The 14,179-nt window shown below is 39.6% G+C and overlaps 1 protein-coding gene across 1 annotated transcript; it reads right to left on the bottom strand.

Annotated features, from left to right (window-relative positions):
- Positions 1-1,353: 1,353 nt before the first annotated feature.
- LOC124259321 lies at positions 1,354-4,343 on the bottom strand. The gene is made up of 2 exons (XM_046693443.1): positions 3,453-4,343; positions 1,354-3,281 (listed from the first exon to the last, which is right to left on the bottom strand). Exons 1-2 carry the CDS (start codon positions 3,787-3,789, stop codon positions 2,227-2,229), a joined length of 1,392 nt encoding a protein of 463 aa, XP_046549399.1. The 5' UTR covers positions 3,790-4,343; the 3' UTR covers positions 1,354-2,226.
- Between the last annotated feature and the right edge of the window lie 9,836 nt (positions 4,344-14,179).

Raw genomic sequence — 14,179 nt, 5'->3', positions numbered from 1 at the left:
TACCTCTAATTTCAAGTAGCAACATTTCCCACAATAATTGGTTATTTATTTCATACTTCAAACCTTCCTCTTCCTGATTAGAGATTTCATATTTCTGTAAAGTAGCTCTTATTGTTTCCTTAACCATTCTAATGAATTCTGCATCGTGCAATAATGAGTTATTAAATTTCCAAAATCCTTTACCTCTTTCCAGTTGTGCCGAATTGATTCTAATAGATATTATTGATTGGTCAGAATTAATACTTGGAATAATATCTGTGTCCGAGACTGAGTGCATTAGATTATGAGAGATCAAAAAGAAATCTAAACGAGATTGCTTTAAAGGAGTTGGTTGTCGCCAAGTAAACCGTCTTTCGTTAGGATGAATGTCACGCCATGGGTCCTTTAAGTCTAACAAATCAATTATCTCGATAAGTTCAGTTCTAGCTTTAGGATTATTTATATGCTTATAATTATATGTATCCTTCTCAGTATCTAATACTAGGTTCCAGTCTCCACTGATTATTGTCTTCTCACTTTCCATATTCCAAACAGCTGTTTTAATATGTTTATAGAAATCTGGATCGTCAGTATTTGGTCCGTATAAATTCACTAGTGAGTATACAATTTAATTTAGTTTTAGTTTTAAAGCAACATACTTACCTTCCTTCTTGTCTATTACAATCTGTAGAATGTCAAACTGAAAATCATTATTAAAGAGGATGGCAGTCCCTCTGGCATTGCTTTTATAATGGCTAAAGTAACATTCATTATAACCCCATTGTTGTTTAATTAATTGTTCCTGTTCTTTTGTAAAATGTACATCTTGAAAGCAAAACATCTGTGCTTTCATTTTTCTTAGGAATCTAAATACTTGTTTTCTTTAAAATTATTATTTAGGCCTCTACAATTTAAAGAAAGGATTTTGAACTTTTCCTGATTATCTATCATTGATGTAAACTAATATGTAGTTCATTAGGGTGCCCTAACCAAACCTGACAACTATGATTCTATGAGTCTCATGGTAAACATCTGGGATTTTCTTTTGTATGTCATTTACTGGTACATGTGAAAGCAACATAATAGTCATATGAACAACGTAGTATCTCTACTTATGACACACATAACGTTACATTTACCAGATGCAGTCCATTATATTCTGTGTTACACCCTGACATTGTCATGTGGGAACACAAGATACGCTCACCCACTGTGCCGTGTGTTGACACCTGACATTGTTCACAAGATACCGTCATCCACTGTGCCGTGTGTTACACCCTGACATTGTTCTATGTGAACACAAGATACCGTCACCCACTGTGCCGTGTGTTACACCCTGACATTGTTCTATGTGAACACAAGATACGCTCACCCACTGTGCCGTGTGTTACACCCTGACATTGTTCTATGTGAACACAAGATACGCTCACCCACTGTGCCGTGTGTTACACCCTGACATTGTTCTATGTGAACACAAGATACCGTCACCCACTGTGCCGAGTGTTACACCCGTCACCCACTGACATTGTTCTATGTGAACACAAGATACGCTCACCCACTGTGCCGTGTGTTACACCCTGACATTGTTCTATGTGAACACAAGATACCGTCATCCACTGTGCCGTGTGTTACACCCTGACATTGTTCTATGTGAAGACAAGATACCGTCACCCACTGTGCCGAGTGTTACACCCTGACATTGTTCTATGTGAACACAAGATACCGTCACGCACTGTGCCGAGTGTAACACCCTGACATTGTTCTATGTGAACACAAGATACCGCCACTCCTTATGCCGTGTGTTACACCCTGACATTGTCCCGTGTGAAGACAAGATACCGTCACCCACTGTGCCGTGTGTTACACCCGGACATTGCTCCGTGTGAAGACAAGAACCGCTCACCCACTGTGCCCTGTGTTACACCCTGACATTGTCCTGTGTGAAGACAAGATCCGCTCACCCATTGTACCGTGTGTTACACCCTGACATTGCTCTGTGTGAAGACAAGAACCGCTCACCCACTGTGCCGTGTGTTACACCCTGACATTGTCCCGTGTGAAGACAAGATCCGCTCACCCGCTGTGCCGTGTGTTACACCCTGACATTGTCCCGTGTGAAGACAAGAACCGCTCACCCACTGTGCCCTGTGTTACACCCTGACATTGTCCTGTGTGAAGACAAGATCCGCTCACCCATTGTGCCGTGTGTTACACCCTGACATTGCTCCGTGTGAAGACAAGAACCGCTCACCCACTGTGCCCTGTGTTACACCCTGGCATTGTTCCATGTAAAGACAACATCCGCTCAGCCAATGTGCGTGTTATACCTTGCGTGTTATACCATGTTGTGATATATTCACTTATCAAGGACATCAGTATCATCATATCGTCTTTGCAGAGAATTGTGATATATTCACTTATCAAGGATGTCAGTATCCCCATATCATCCTCGCACTGTATTGTGACATATTCACTTATCAAGGATGTCGGTATCACCATATCATCCTTGCACTGTATTGTGACATATTCACTTATCAAGGATGTCGGTATCACCATATCATCCCTGCACTGTATTGTGATGTATTCACTTATCAAGGATGTCGGTATCACCATATCATCCCTGCACTGTATTGTGATGTATTCACTTATCAAGGATGTCAGTATCCCCATATCATCCTTGCAGTGTATTGTGATATATTTACTTATCAAGGATGTCACTATCCGCATATCATCCTTGCAGGGTATTGTGATATATTCACTTGTCAAGGATGTCAGTATCCCCATATCATCCTTGCACTGTATTGTGATATATTCACTTATCAAGGATGTCGGTATCACCATATCATCCTTGCACTGTATTGTGATATAGTCACTTGTCAAGGATATAAGTATACGCATATCATCCTTGCAGAGCATTGTGATATATTCACTTGTCAAGGATATCAGTATCACCATATCATCCTTGCAGAGTATTGTGATATAGTCACTTATAACGGATATCAGTATCATAATATCTTTCTTGTAGAGTATTGTGATATATTCACTTATCAAGGATATCAGTATCACCATATCATCTTTGCAGAGTATTGTGATATAGTCACTTATCAAGGATATCAGTATCATAATATCTTTCTTGTAGAGTATTTTGATATATTCACTTATCAAGGATATCAGTATCCGCATATCATCCTTGCAGAGTATTGTGATATATTCACTTGTCAAGGATATCAGAATTACCATATCATCCTTGCAGAGTATTGTGATATATTCACTTATCAAGGATATCAGTATCACCATATCATCTTTGCAGGGTATTGTGATATAGTCACTTATTCAGAATATCAGAATCATCATATCTTTCTTGTAGAGTATTTTGATATATTCACTTATCAAGGATATCAGTATCATCATATCGTCCTTGTAGAGTATTTTGATATATTCACTTATCAGGGATGTCAGTATCCCCATATCACCCTTGTAGAGTATTGTGATATATTCACTTATCAAGGATGTCGGTATCCCCATATCATCCTTGCAGTTTATTGTGATATATGCACTTATCAAGGATGTCAGTACCACCATATCATCCTTGTAGAGTATTGTGATATATTCACTTATCAAGGATGTCAGTATCCCCATATCACCCTTGTAGAGTATTGTGATATATTCACTTATCAGGGATATCAGTATCACCATATCACCCTTGTAGAGTATTGATATATATTCACTTATCAAGGATGTCAGTATCCCCATATCATCTTTGCAGTTTATTGTGATATATGCAATTATCATGGATGTCAACATTACCATATGTATTTTGTCTGTATTGTAATATAATCAGAGACGAAAACGATGAAGAACATTCTGCCTAGGTACACTGCAGGAAGCCCCCTTTGTTCCTATCGAGGTGGCCTTGTTATGCTTTCTGGTAGCTCATTGCCGGTGTTATAAACCACTGTACATGTTTTATGCTAAAACGTTTGACCAATTTGCTTTCAAATAGAATGGTGTGCAAGTAAATTCATTTCCATGTATGTTTATGTGTAAATGCAACCAATTAGCATGTGATGTCCAAAACAGTTTTACTTCAACACCTACTGAAACCACACAATGTTTACTCAAATGATTTCCTTCAAATTTGTCATGCAATAAGTAGTTTTAATAAACTTGCTTTGGAAATGATTCATTCATTTCAATTAATATATGTGTACCCCTGATCTCAATTATTAGAGAGCCACTATATTTTTTAAAATATTTATTTCATTTCAGCCATTTTACAAGTATTGCACATTTTCACATTAGAGCCACTATATTGATTGCATGCGTGAAAATCAGATCAATATGACTAATGATTAAAACTGACATCGAAATCATTCTTACTTTTCTTTATATAATTGGCTGCTGCCTACAACATCATTGTGTTATAAGAGAAGTTTCACACAGGGATAGCTTCGAGAACAAGACGTATCTGATTGTGAGTGTTGTTACCGTCTACAACGTTCTGACTCTACAACGTTACTGTGAGGGAGAATTATTAAGTCAAGAAGCTCTTACGAAGAATACCCAAGCGTCGCGAACGTTTGTCTGTACGTGTTCCCACGCCACCAGCTACACTGCAGACAAGTGGGAGGACCTTCTTGCAGAGTGTCAACAGATGATGGAGAACATCAAACATGAGGTACTCTTAATGTAGAATGGGTATGGTTTTACGCCGCTTTTAGCAACATTCCAGCAATATCATGGCGGGGGACACCAGAAGTGGACCCCACACATTGTACCCATGTGGGAAAATGAACACTGAGTTTAGGCGTGATGAGCGAACATTTTAACCACTGGGTTACCCCACCACGATTGTAAAAGTAGAACATACCAAGTGGTATTTTACGTGATGAGGGTGGAAAAGGAACATGGAACTTGGAAAAGTGGTGCGTAGAGCTCAGATCGCAAATCAGGTGAAGTTAAGCAACGTCGGGTGCGGAGAGTCTTGGATGGGTGACCGTGTTTGGCAGCTTTGCTCCTGAGAGTGTCTAGGACTTCAGTCCTGTGCCACAACGAAGCACATATGATACATGTGGTCTCACCTTAGGCAAGTGCATTTGTTCAAAATTGCCTCTGTTCACCCAGCAGAAATAGGTACCCGGTGGGATAGGTCATGTATCTATAACCCTCTAGCGCCTTACAGGCAGCTTGAGTTTTCCGGGGTAATAATAATCAGATTGTTTGGGCGCTTCGAGCATGCATTGCATTGCACGGAGCAATGCCTATGATAAATGGACTATTATTATTATAACTTTATAAGATGGGAACGGACGTTTAATCGATATATCGAAATCTTTATATCGTAAACTAGTTCATGTATATATGTATACAAACAAAATGTCACTTGCTCACCTGGAAATTGTAGTGCAGGTATCAAACTGTTGCAATCAATGTGCAAATACTCTCAGCACAAATACAGCACAATACTCCAATTAAATTTAACAAAATATGTGAACAGAAAAATAATCTTAAAAGTTCATGTTCAGCCTGTGCACTGTGGAAATCACCACGAAGATAAAGTTTGCAAACATTTCAGAAAAAAAATTAAAACATGTACTTGACTTGACATGTAAGCGTTCAGTAAGCGTCTCTATAGCCTTTATTATCTTACCTCACATATAACTTTCGTTTTCTGATTGGCTAAGCCCTCTTCTATTACTTTCAATGTACTCCGCTTACAAACGAGGAACATTTCAATGTACCCCGCTGACAATGGCAACTCATTTGGTTCTTCGTGGTAGGTAAGTCTTTATCTCGAATAACATTGAATCACGTTTGATGTACGGAAATTACCGATGTTTTGCGAATGCAAATCGATGGAAGGGAGATAACTTTAAATCTTTCTTTTTTTGTCTGCAAAATCTAGCGATAGCCACAAACAGTTTTGTACCCGTGCTTCAAACAATTCAAAATTAACGAGGTGTTCGGTAAGATGAATACGTTGTTCACTGGTCACGAGGGGAACATGGGTTGATGTACCCTCGATGTTTGTTTATGTTCCCTGATCCCTTTGAGAACATTTTCGAAACAACATTATATCTAAAGTCTTTAAAGGACTGTTTTATCAATCATTCCGTCCACCCATTCATTATGATGTCATTTCCTTGACTTGATATATAGTCGGATGTTGTCACTCTGATTGTTGTAAGACATTTTGATTTAATGGTGTATGACTTTATTGATGTCTCAATAACATTATCATCCTGCATATTCTGGACAGTCTTTTTAGATGTAGGGATACGATGAGGACATTGCCCTTTCAGAAACGTTGAAACGTAATGATGAAATACTCTGATACAGCGGTAAGGACACGACATTTGCGTGGGACATATGTTCCTCTATTGTTGGCGGTGGGGTAGCCTAGTGGTTAAAGCGTTCGCTCGTCACGCCGAAGACCGGGGTTCGGTTCACAATGTGTAATGCCCATTCTGGTGTCTCCCAGCATGTTATTGTTGGAAAATTCACACTCACTCACTCACACGTCCGATATGTCCCAACTGGCACGTAAATAGAGAATACTACACGAGGTCTCATTACATACGAATTATACGAAACTTGTGTAAGGGAGGTCAGAAACCATAGGAAGGTCACGAGTTTCGTATAATTCGTATGTTATGAGACCTCGTGTGGTATTTTATTTATAACCCACGTCTTACATGCATTGAATTGACAAAATAGCGTATTTTCGCTATTGTTATTGTTTCAAACCGAAACCGGTTTCATAAAGAGGTTGCGGAAGAATTTTGTTCTGAAGTACACTTTTGCATGACGTCACACTGTAATGACGTCACTACACCATTCTCGTCTGTCCCCTTGGTAACCGACGTCACGATGCATGTCAGTTGTCATCGCCTCTCGTACAGCCTCCTACAGTAAACTACTTCGTAGCACCCCGTTTCTTGGTTTGGATCTGCTTCACTCGGCTAACATCACTGGTGAAAACATTGCGTTTATGTTTTTTCGACGGATATAATGTCTTAGTTCGACTCACAATTAAACAGCGACACGGCAACGTTCGCAATGTTTACATTCCCACAATGCATCTAAGTTGTAGAATGAATAAATTCACGTGTTTGTTATGAATGAACAAGTAGTTCCGTCACAACGTGATCTAACTGAGAGGTCATCGGTTATCTAATCAAATCGTTAGAATCTCAGGTCAAGTCGTTACGACACAGGTCAGCGCGATACGACACTCGTGTGACGTACGAGATTAGTATGCACCTACCAATACGTTGACCACGTGGGTAATAAAATACGCCACGACACATGTACACACACATACCTTTGCCTTTTTACGTCGGTTACGCCCAATACATACACGCCAGAAACGTCCCTCCAACGTTCTATCCATCGAAGATACACCATACTGTCATTTAATCATTATATCCCACAAGGGTATGTCTCTGTATTTCGCTTTGTCCTTCAACAAATCGGCAAATAGATATTTTCATCGATTTAGGTAGGACAAAGGTGATGAACTGAACCTTATTATGAAGAAACTGCTCATGAAATATGTACATAGTATCATCGCGGTTCCTAGGTGACAGCGATTACTTCTACTTCTGTTAAGAATGTTTACGGCTTTATTGATAAACCTTAATTAAATGTTCCTTGTCCTGTACATAGTGGTTGAGGCATGGCGACGTAAACAATGAGTCCATTTGATCATGACATACACTGTTAAGATAATATGAACGATTAATGTCACGAGAATGTCTGATCAATATTTACTTGGTGTCAACGAGTATAGAAATTGGCTAAACACTTGCTAAAATCACCACAGAGGTATTACTAGTTTTCAGATAGAATTATGTGTGTAGAGGTATATCATAGACGTGTGTAGAGTTGATGTGTATACAGATGATGTGCATAGAGTTGATGTGTATAGACCTGACGTGTATAGAGTTGATGTGCATAGAGTTGATGTGTATAGAGTTGATGTGTATAGAGCTGATGTGTATAGAGCTGATGTGTATAGAGCTGATGTGTATAGAGCTGATGTGTATAGAGTTGATGTGTGTATAGTTGATGTGTATAGAGTTGGTGTGTAAAGATGTAGTGTTCAAGGAGTTGATGTGTGTAGAGTTGGTGTGTAAAGATGTAGTGTCCAAGGAGTTGACGTGTTTATGGCGGTGTGTAAAGATGTAGTGTTCAAAGAGTTGATGTGTGTAGAGTTGGTTTTAAAGATGTAGTGTCCAAGGAGTTGATGTGTATAGAGTTGATGTGTGAAGAGTTGATATGTAAAGATGTACTGACTGAGTTTTGGTTTTACGCCGCTTTGAGCAATATTCCAGCAACATCACGGCGGGGGACACCAGAAATGGGCTTCACACATTGTACCCATGTGGGGAATCGAACCCGTGTCTTCGGCGTGACGAGCCAACGCTTTAACCACTAGGCTACCCCACCGCCCCTGTAAAGATGTAGTGTCCATGGAGTTGATGTGTGTAGAGTTGATGTATATAGATGCGGTTTGTAAAGATGTAGTGTCAATGGAGTTGAGGTGTGTAGTGTTGATGTGTGTATAGGTGGTTCGTAAAGAAGTAGTGTCCATAGGGCTGTCGTGTATAGAGGTAGTGTTTGTAAACTTCTTGTTTTTAAAGTTTAGAGGTGGTGTGTATAGGGTAGAGATGGTTTGTTTGTAGTGTGTGTGTTGTGTGTTGACTTGATGTGTGCAGATTTATATACGGACAAATTTATGGATGAACAACTTCTTTATTCGGGCTGTTCAAGTTGTTCATCTATAAATATTGTCCGTATATAACTTCTAAATAATGCCATTCAAAAAAGTGTGTAGACTTAGTGTATATAGACCTTGTGTGTGTAGAGATGGTGGACGGGTTTGTATGTAGTATTTGTGTGTGTAGATTGTTTGTCCAAATTATGTGTCAAGCTGGTGGGTGTAGAATTTATGAGTGTAGGGTTGGAGTGTGTTTCTGAAGGCAAGTTGTTCGGCGTTACCGGAGGACAAATGATACCCCCATCTAATATCCATGAATGGTCCGCCTAGCTACAGACCTACACGTATATGAGCTGGGACCATGGGATAGCCTTGTGGTTAAAGCGTTCGCTTGTCACGACGAAACTCTGGGTTCGATTTCCCACACGGGTACAAAGTTTGAAGCCCATTTCTGAGGTCCCCCGCCGTGATACTACTTGAATGTCGCTAAGAGCGGCGTAAAACCATACTCGGGTGTGGTACACATGTCCAGCCACTGGGCTGCTAGTCATAACAAAAGCAGTTCTTGATGAAGGATGAAGATTATTTTGTTGGAAGAGTTCATGCAGAATAGGTATAATTTAAGCCAAATAGTTTAAATTGCTGTAGCACATGGTTGAAGGTCATGTGCTCAGTCCGAGTTACAAAATATGCTGGTAAATATTTGGATAATGTAGGAACTTATATTGTAATTAAATAGATTTTACAATTATGAAGTTGTGAGATACCCTTTAATGAATAGTATTTGTTTACAGAACAAAGTACACAAAGATAAGAATATTGAAATCTTTCTCACCTTAAAAGAGAGAAGCCCCCTCCTATAAGAGTTCATGCAGAATGCATGAGGAGGGCAGGTGAGAAAGGAAGTTCAGAGAGGGAGACCAAAAGGCCAATCAGAATATAGGTAGCATCTGACAGGTGTCAAAGGAAGTCAGATGCTGGACAGTTATATAAGGTGGTGGAAGTGTCTAAAATAGAGAGGGGAAGTCCAGGTGAAGCTGGAGAACTCAGAGACTGCTAAGGGTATTGAAGACTGAAGATGTTAGTGGGCTGACATTAAACTGCAGACGAGTACACCATATAACGAAACCAGCATGAAATGATGATGATGATGATGATGATGATGATGATGATGATGATGATGATGATGATGATGATGATGATGATGATGGCGGCAATGTGGATGACAATGTGTATATATAGATGTTTAAGACTGTGGGGGGTTATGAGAGGGTGGTACTTAAGTGGTCATAACTCAATCAGACGTATAACCACCACCTTGCTACATATGCATGACCCGGGAGGTCAAATGGCAAAAACGGCAGGCAAGAGTTAACTTCATTAAATAGGGGAGCAGAGAATGCAATAAATGCTACGTTCGTGCGAAACATGCATACATGGATTCGTTACAGAACTTGTTCCAGAAAACAACACTTTTGAAAAAGTAATCATTTAATGTTTTAATTGAATTGTTTACTCAGTCCTATCATATCTAGCTTGGTTTACTAACTTAAAAAAATTACAACGTACAGACGTCAGTTACTTGCACAATCCGATTCACTCTCGCTGTCACCCTCTGCACCCAGTTCAATTATCACTTTTTCTATTTCATGAATCGGAAACATATATTAAACCATCTGTAGCTTCTTTTTAAAAGAAAGTAAAGACATTGCTGACGATTTCTCGACACTCAGATGTCAAACGGCGACCTTGTCTTGGCTGTTCGGACAATCAACTGACAAAGGTGCACCCCTTCACAATAATGGACTCAACCAGTTGTGACACGGTCACGCAATGCATTAGTATTCACTTGATCAGGTCAAGCTTTATGCGATAGCATTTTAGTCAGTGAATTATGCGGACAACTGAATGACGTATGTTTGGTTCAATACTGGTACACGAGTGTTCTATTGCCATTCTGGATGTGACGCACACAGGGTTGTATGTGCTGAATATTGGTTACATTGATAAGGAACAAAACCAACAATATAGCCATTACCTGTGGTGGTGGTTGTTTTGTTCGAAGTTGGTGTCGCTTGTGTCGAGGTGGTTGCCTCTTCTGCTTTTTCTGACATGGTCTATAAAATTTGTATGACTTAATTTCATTTGGAAGCCATGATCAGATGGAGAACATTCAGTTTTGATCCCAGGCATTCGAATACCAGGCATACACTCTTCAGCATCACTGCAACACTAACACTAACACTAGCACTAGCACTAACACTAACACTAACACTAACACTAACACTAGCACTACCACAACCACTAGCACTACCACTACCACTACCACTACCATTACCACTGACACTGACACTGACACTGACACTAACACTAACACTAACACTAGCACTAACACTACCGACCGCCTCCGTGATGTAGTGGTTAGAGCGTCCGCCCGGAGAGCGGAAAGTCGCGGGTTCGGTCCCCGACCGCGTCATACCAAAAGATATGGTACTTGTTAAAATATGGTACTTGTTGGTCCCTGCCTGGCGCTCGGCATTAGTGGGTACATCAAGGACTGGTCGGCTCGGAGTCAGTATAATGTGTCTGAGTGGGGTATTCATGCTTCACTGCGGCATGGTATCCCAGTGGGCTAGCACTATAAAACCAGCTTCAGTCTGGGCTAGTACAAGCAGCCGCACATACACATGCACACGCATGCACGTCGTCATATGAGCGAAATATTCTCAAGGACGACGTAAAAAACAATTTCACCTCACCTCACTACACTTAGTAGACAGCGGGATAATCGATGAGGTTATATTTGTGCGCTTTGAGCAGGATATGAAGCCTGGAAAGGCGCGTTTTAAATATTCCACATTATTATTCATTTGTTATTATTATCTTTTCAGATTAAAAGAAGATCCGAGTTAGAATATTGATCTTCAGTAACCCATGCTTGCCGTAAGAGGCGGCTAACGGGATCGGGTGGACAGGCTCGCTGACTTGGTTGGCACATGTCATCGGTTCCCAATTGTGTAAATCGATGCTCATGCTGTTGATCACTGGATTGTCTGGTCCAGACTCGATTATTTACAGACCGCCGCCATATAGCTGGAATATTGCTGAAAACGGCGTAAAACTAAATTCACTCACTAACTCACTCAATGATGTAAATGTGTGTTACGTCAAAAATGAAAAAGACAAGCTATTGTCTGCCCTTGTCATTACAGAGCTCTCTCCCTTTCCAGATACTTGATTCCTAGAAACAGGACTCGATTCCAGCTGTACCCGACCTGGATTCGAGTACCCGAGTACCTGTCCCAGCCTTAGAATGCAGTGATTCATTTGTCGCCGCTGAATATGAAATATAAGTGATGTAATTGGCGTTTCAATACCGGCCTTCGCGAAACGTGATTTTGTAAACACTATCCAATAGGGCGCAAAGTGCACTTGGGCGTTCGTGTGAGTGTATTTATGAAAACATCTGAACACGATTCCAGGTTTATCGGCAACGTTTCAGAATTATTAGTGATTTTATGAAAAACTGATATCATTGTTAATTAATATGCTATTTTTGAAAGTCTATACTCCAAGTAATTATCCGATTTTGTTTGGATATGTCCGTCTGGCATCCTTTCCCATAGATGGATTTTAATTATATTTTTACTAATCATTTCAGCAATAGGCCTAATTTCTTTTTCATTCTTCGAATGTTTTAATTGAAGCAAAAAATGCTATATAATTTGACGAAAACTTAGTTAGCATAAAAATTGCTCTCGCAACTGATGTGTAGGAAAATAAACATAACATTATTATGTATCTATTTCTGTTGTGAGTGATATGCAGGCCTACTTCGTAGTCACTTTGATTAAATGTTATATTTGAATATCGAAACCTTTTTGTCACAGCGAACACAAAACTATCTCTTGTCCTATTACACGATAATATTTGGAAGTTTTAACTTATTTTATAACAATATCTGAATGCTAATGTTATACACTGATGTATTTCATATAAGGAATACAATGGCACAATAGTATTTCTCTGCCGAATCGTTGCAGCGTTCTATAATACACTTATGAAATATAATACATGGTTTCCAACCGTTAAGTAATTAAAAAGAATTTTGCATTTTCTGTAGTCACTTGTGAATTGAACTAAATGAAGGTTCATCTGATTAATGAGTATCGAGGAAATTATGTTCATCTATAAATTAGACGCAGCTTCATGTTTTTCAAGACATCTTTCCGGAATATGCGTCTGTGAAGGCGTTCAGATAATGACGATATTGTACAGTTTTATTCATCAGATTCCTGTCAACAGTAAGGTCGGATAATAGATCGATTTTATTCAGCAGTGTTGGCCCTGGGGCCTATAGTACGGTTACAGTTTGATTACTTGCACGTGGTGCTAGTAACATATTAAGTTTCTATTGGCATTAAATGCATATTTCAGATAAAAGCTAATGGTATTAATTTCACAACATCTCTATTGTTTGATGTTAAAAGATTTGGCAATGTGTGTTCATACAATACAATTTTTGACAGACTTGGCAAATAATTAATAAATGATATTGATAGCATCTTTACGACTTGGCCATACTGTCATGACAATTTAAGGAGTGAAAAATGAGCGATAGGTCTTGTGGGAATTCAAAGATTCATTAAGACTGTAGCCATCTAAGCGTAACTCTGTCTGTAATATTTATACATTTTCAATCCACGGACAACATGCTTCTAATATTAATATTTTTTTCATTGATTCATCATGTTTTATCTATAGCTGTGCTATAGTGTTTCATTAAAATGTCTTTTCTGTTGTTGGAATTGAAGTAAGTCCTACACAGAGCTGGGATCATATGTCTTTGAAATATAAATTATGCAAACGGCTGGAACTTTGTGTTCCAATACAAAACGTTCGTAACGCTACGACATTCGCATGCCTATGATAAACTATAGAGTTGGTCTCAACCACTGACTGGATTACATTCTTTTCGTCAGCAGAGAAATATTTCGACTTCTCTTTTTCCTTGGGGTGCAGGCGACATTTTGCGTTTCCATTTTTGGTAAACCGGAAGTAGACAGAATTATGGGATATATGGAAGCTAACCAGTGACGTTAACCACACTGTTGAACTTTGACGGCGACGTTAGACAACGGCATGACTAACCATGTTTTGAACAACGCATATTTAACGTTCGATTACCTAACGGCCGGTTAAGGATTAAACCGGCCGTTAGGAATTAACCGGCGGTTAAGATAACCGAGTATTGAACAGCCGGGCCCTGTCGGACACTGTAACAGGGTGTTGACGTCATCGGTCAACGAGTCCTTGCCCAAGATCCTGGAAGATCTAGGGTCGATCCATTAGCAGCCTCAATCGTCTTCACAGCTTATCTCAACTGTGTTCGATAGGGTTTAAGTCTGGGGAACAGTACGACACTAATCCATGAAATCAGCATCGTCGTTGGGTGAAACGTTGCGCGTTGGGACTGCA

This window comes from Haliotis rubra, unplaced genomic scaffold, assembly GCF_003918875.1.
Source record: "Haliotis rubra isolate DU_JTF1 unplaced genomic scaffold, ASM391887v1 Scf718, whole genome shotgun sequence".
NCBI lineage: Eukaryota > Metazoa > Mollusca > Gastropoda > Lepetellida > Haliotidae > Haliotis > Haliotis rubra.
The sequence above is the reverse complement of the archived record's forward strand: the minus strand, read 5'-3'. Positions and strand labels throughout refer to the sequence as shown.

Coding starts and splice junctions, on each gene's coding strand:
- LOC124259321 (XM_046693443.1), bottom strand. CDS start 3,789: ATGGTAATGTTGACATCCATGATAATTGCATATATCACAATAAACTGC. Junction 3,282..3,452: donor TATCACAATACTCTACAAGG/GTGATATGGGGA, acceptor TACCCTGCAAAG/ATGATATGGTGATACTGATA.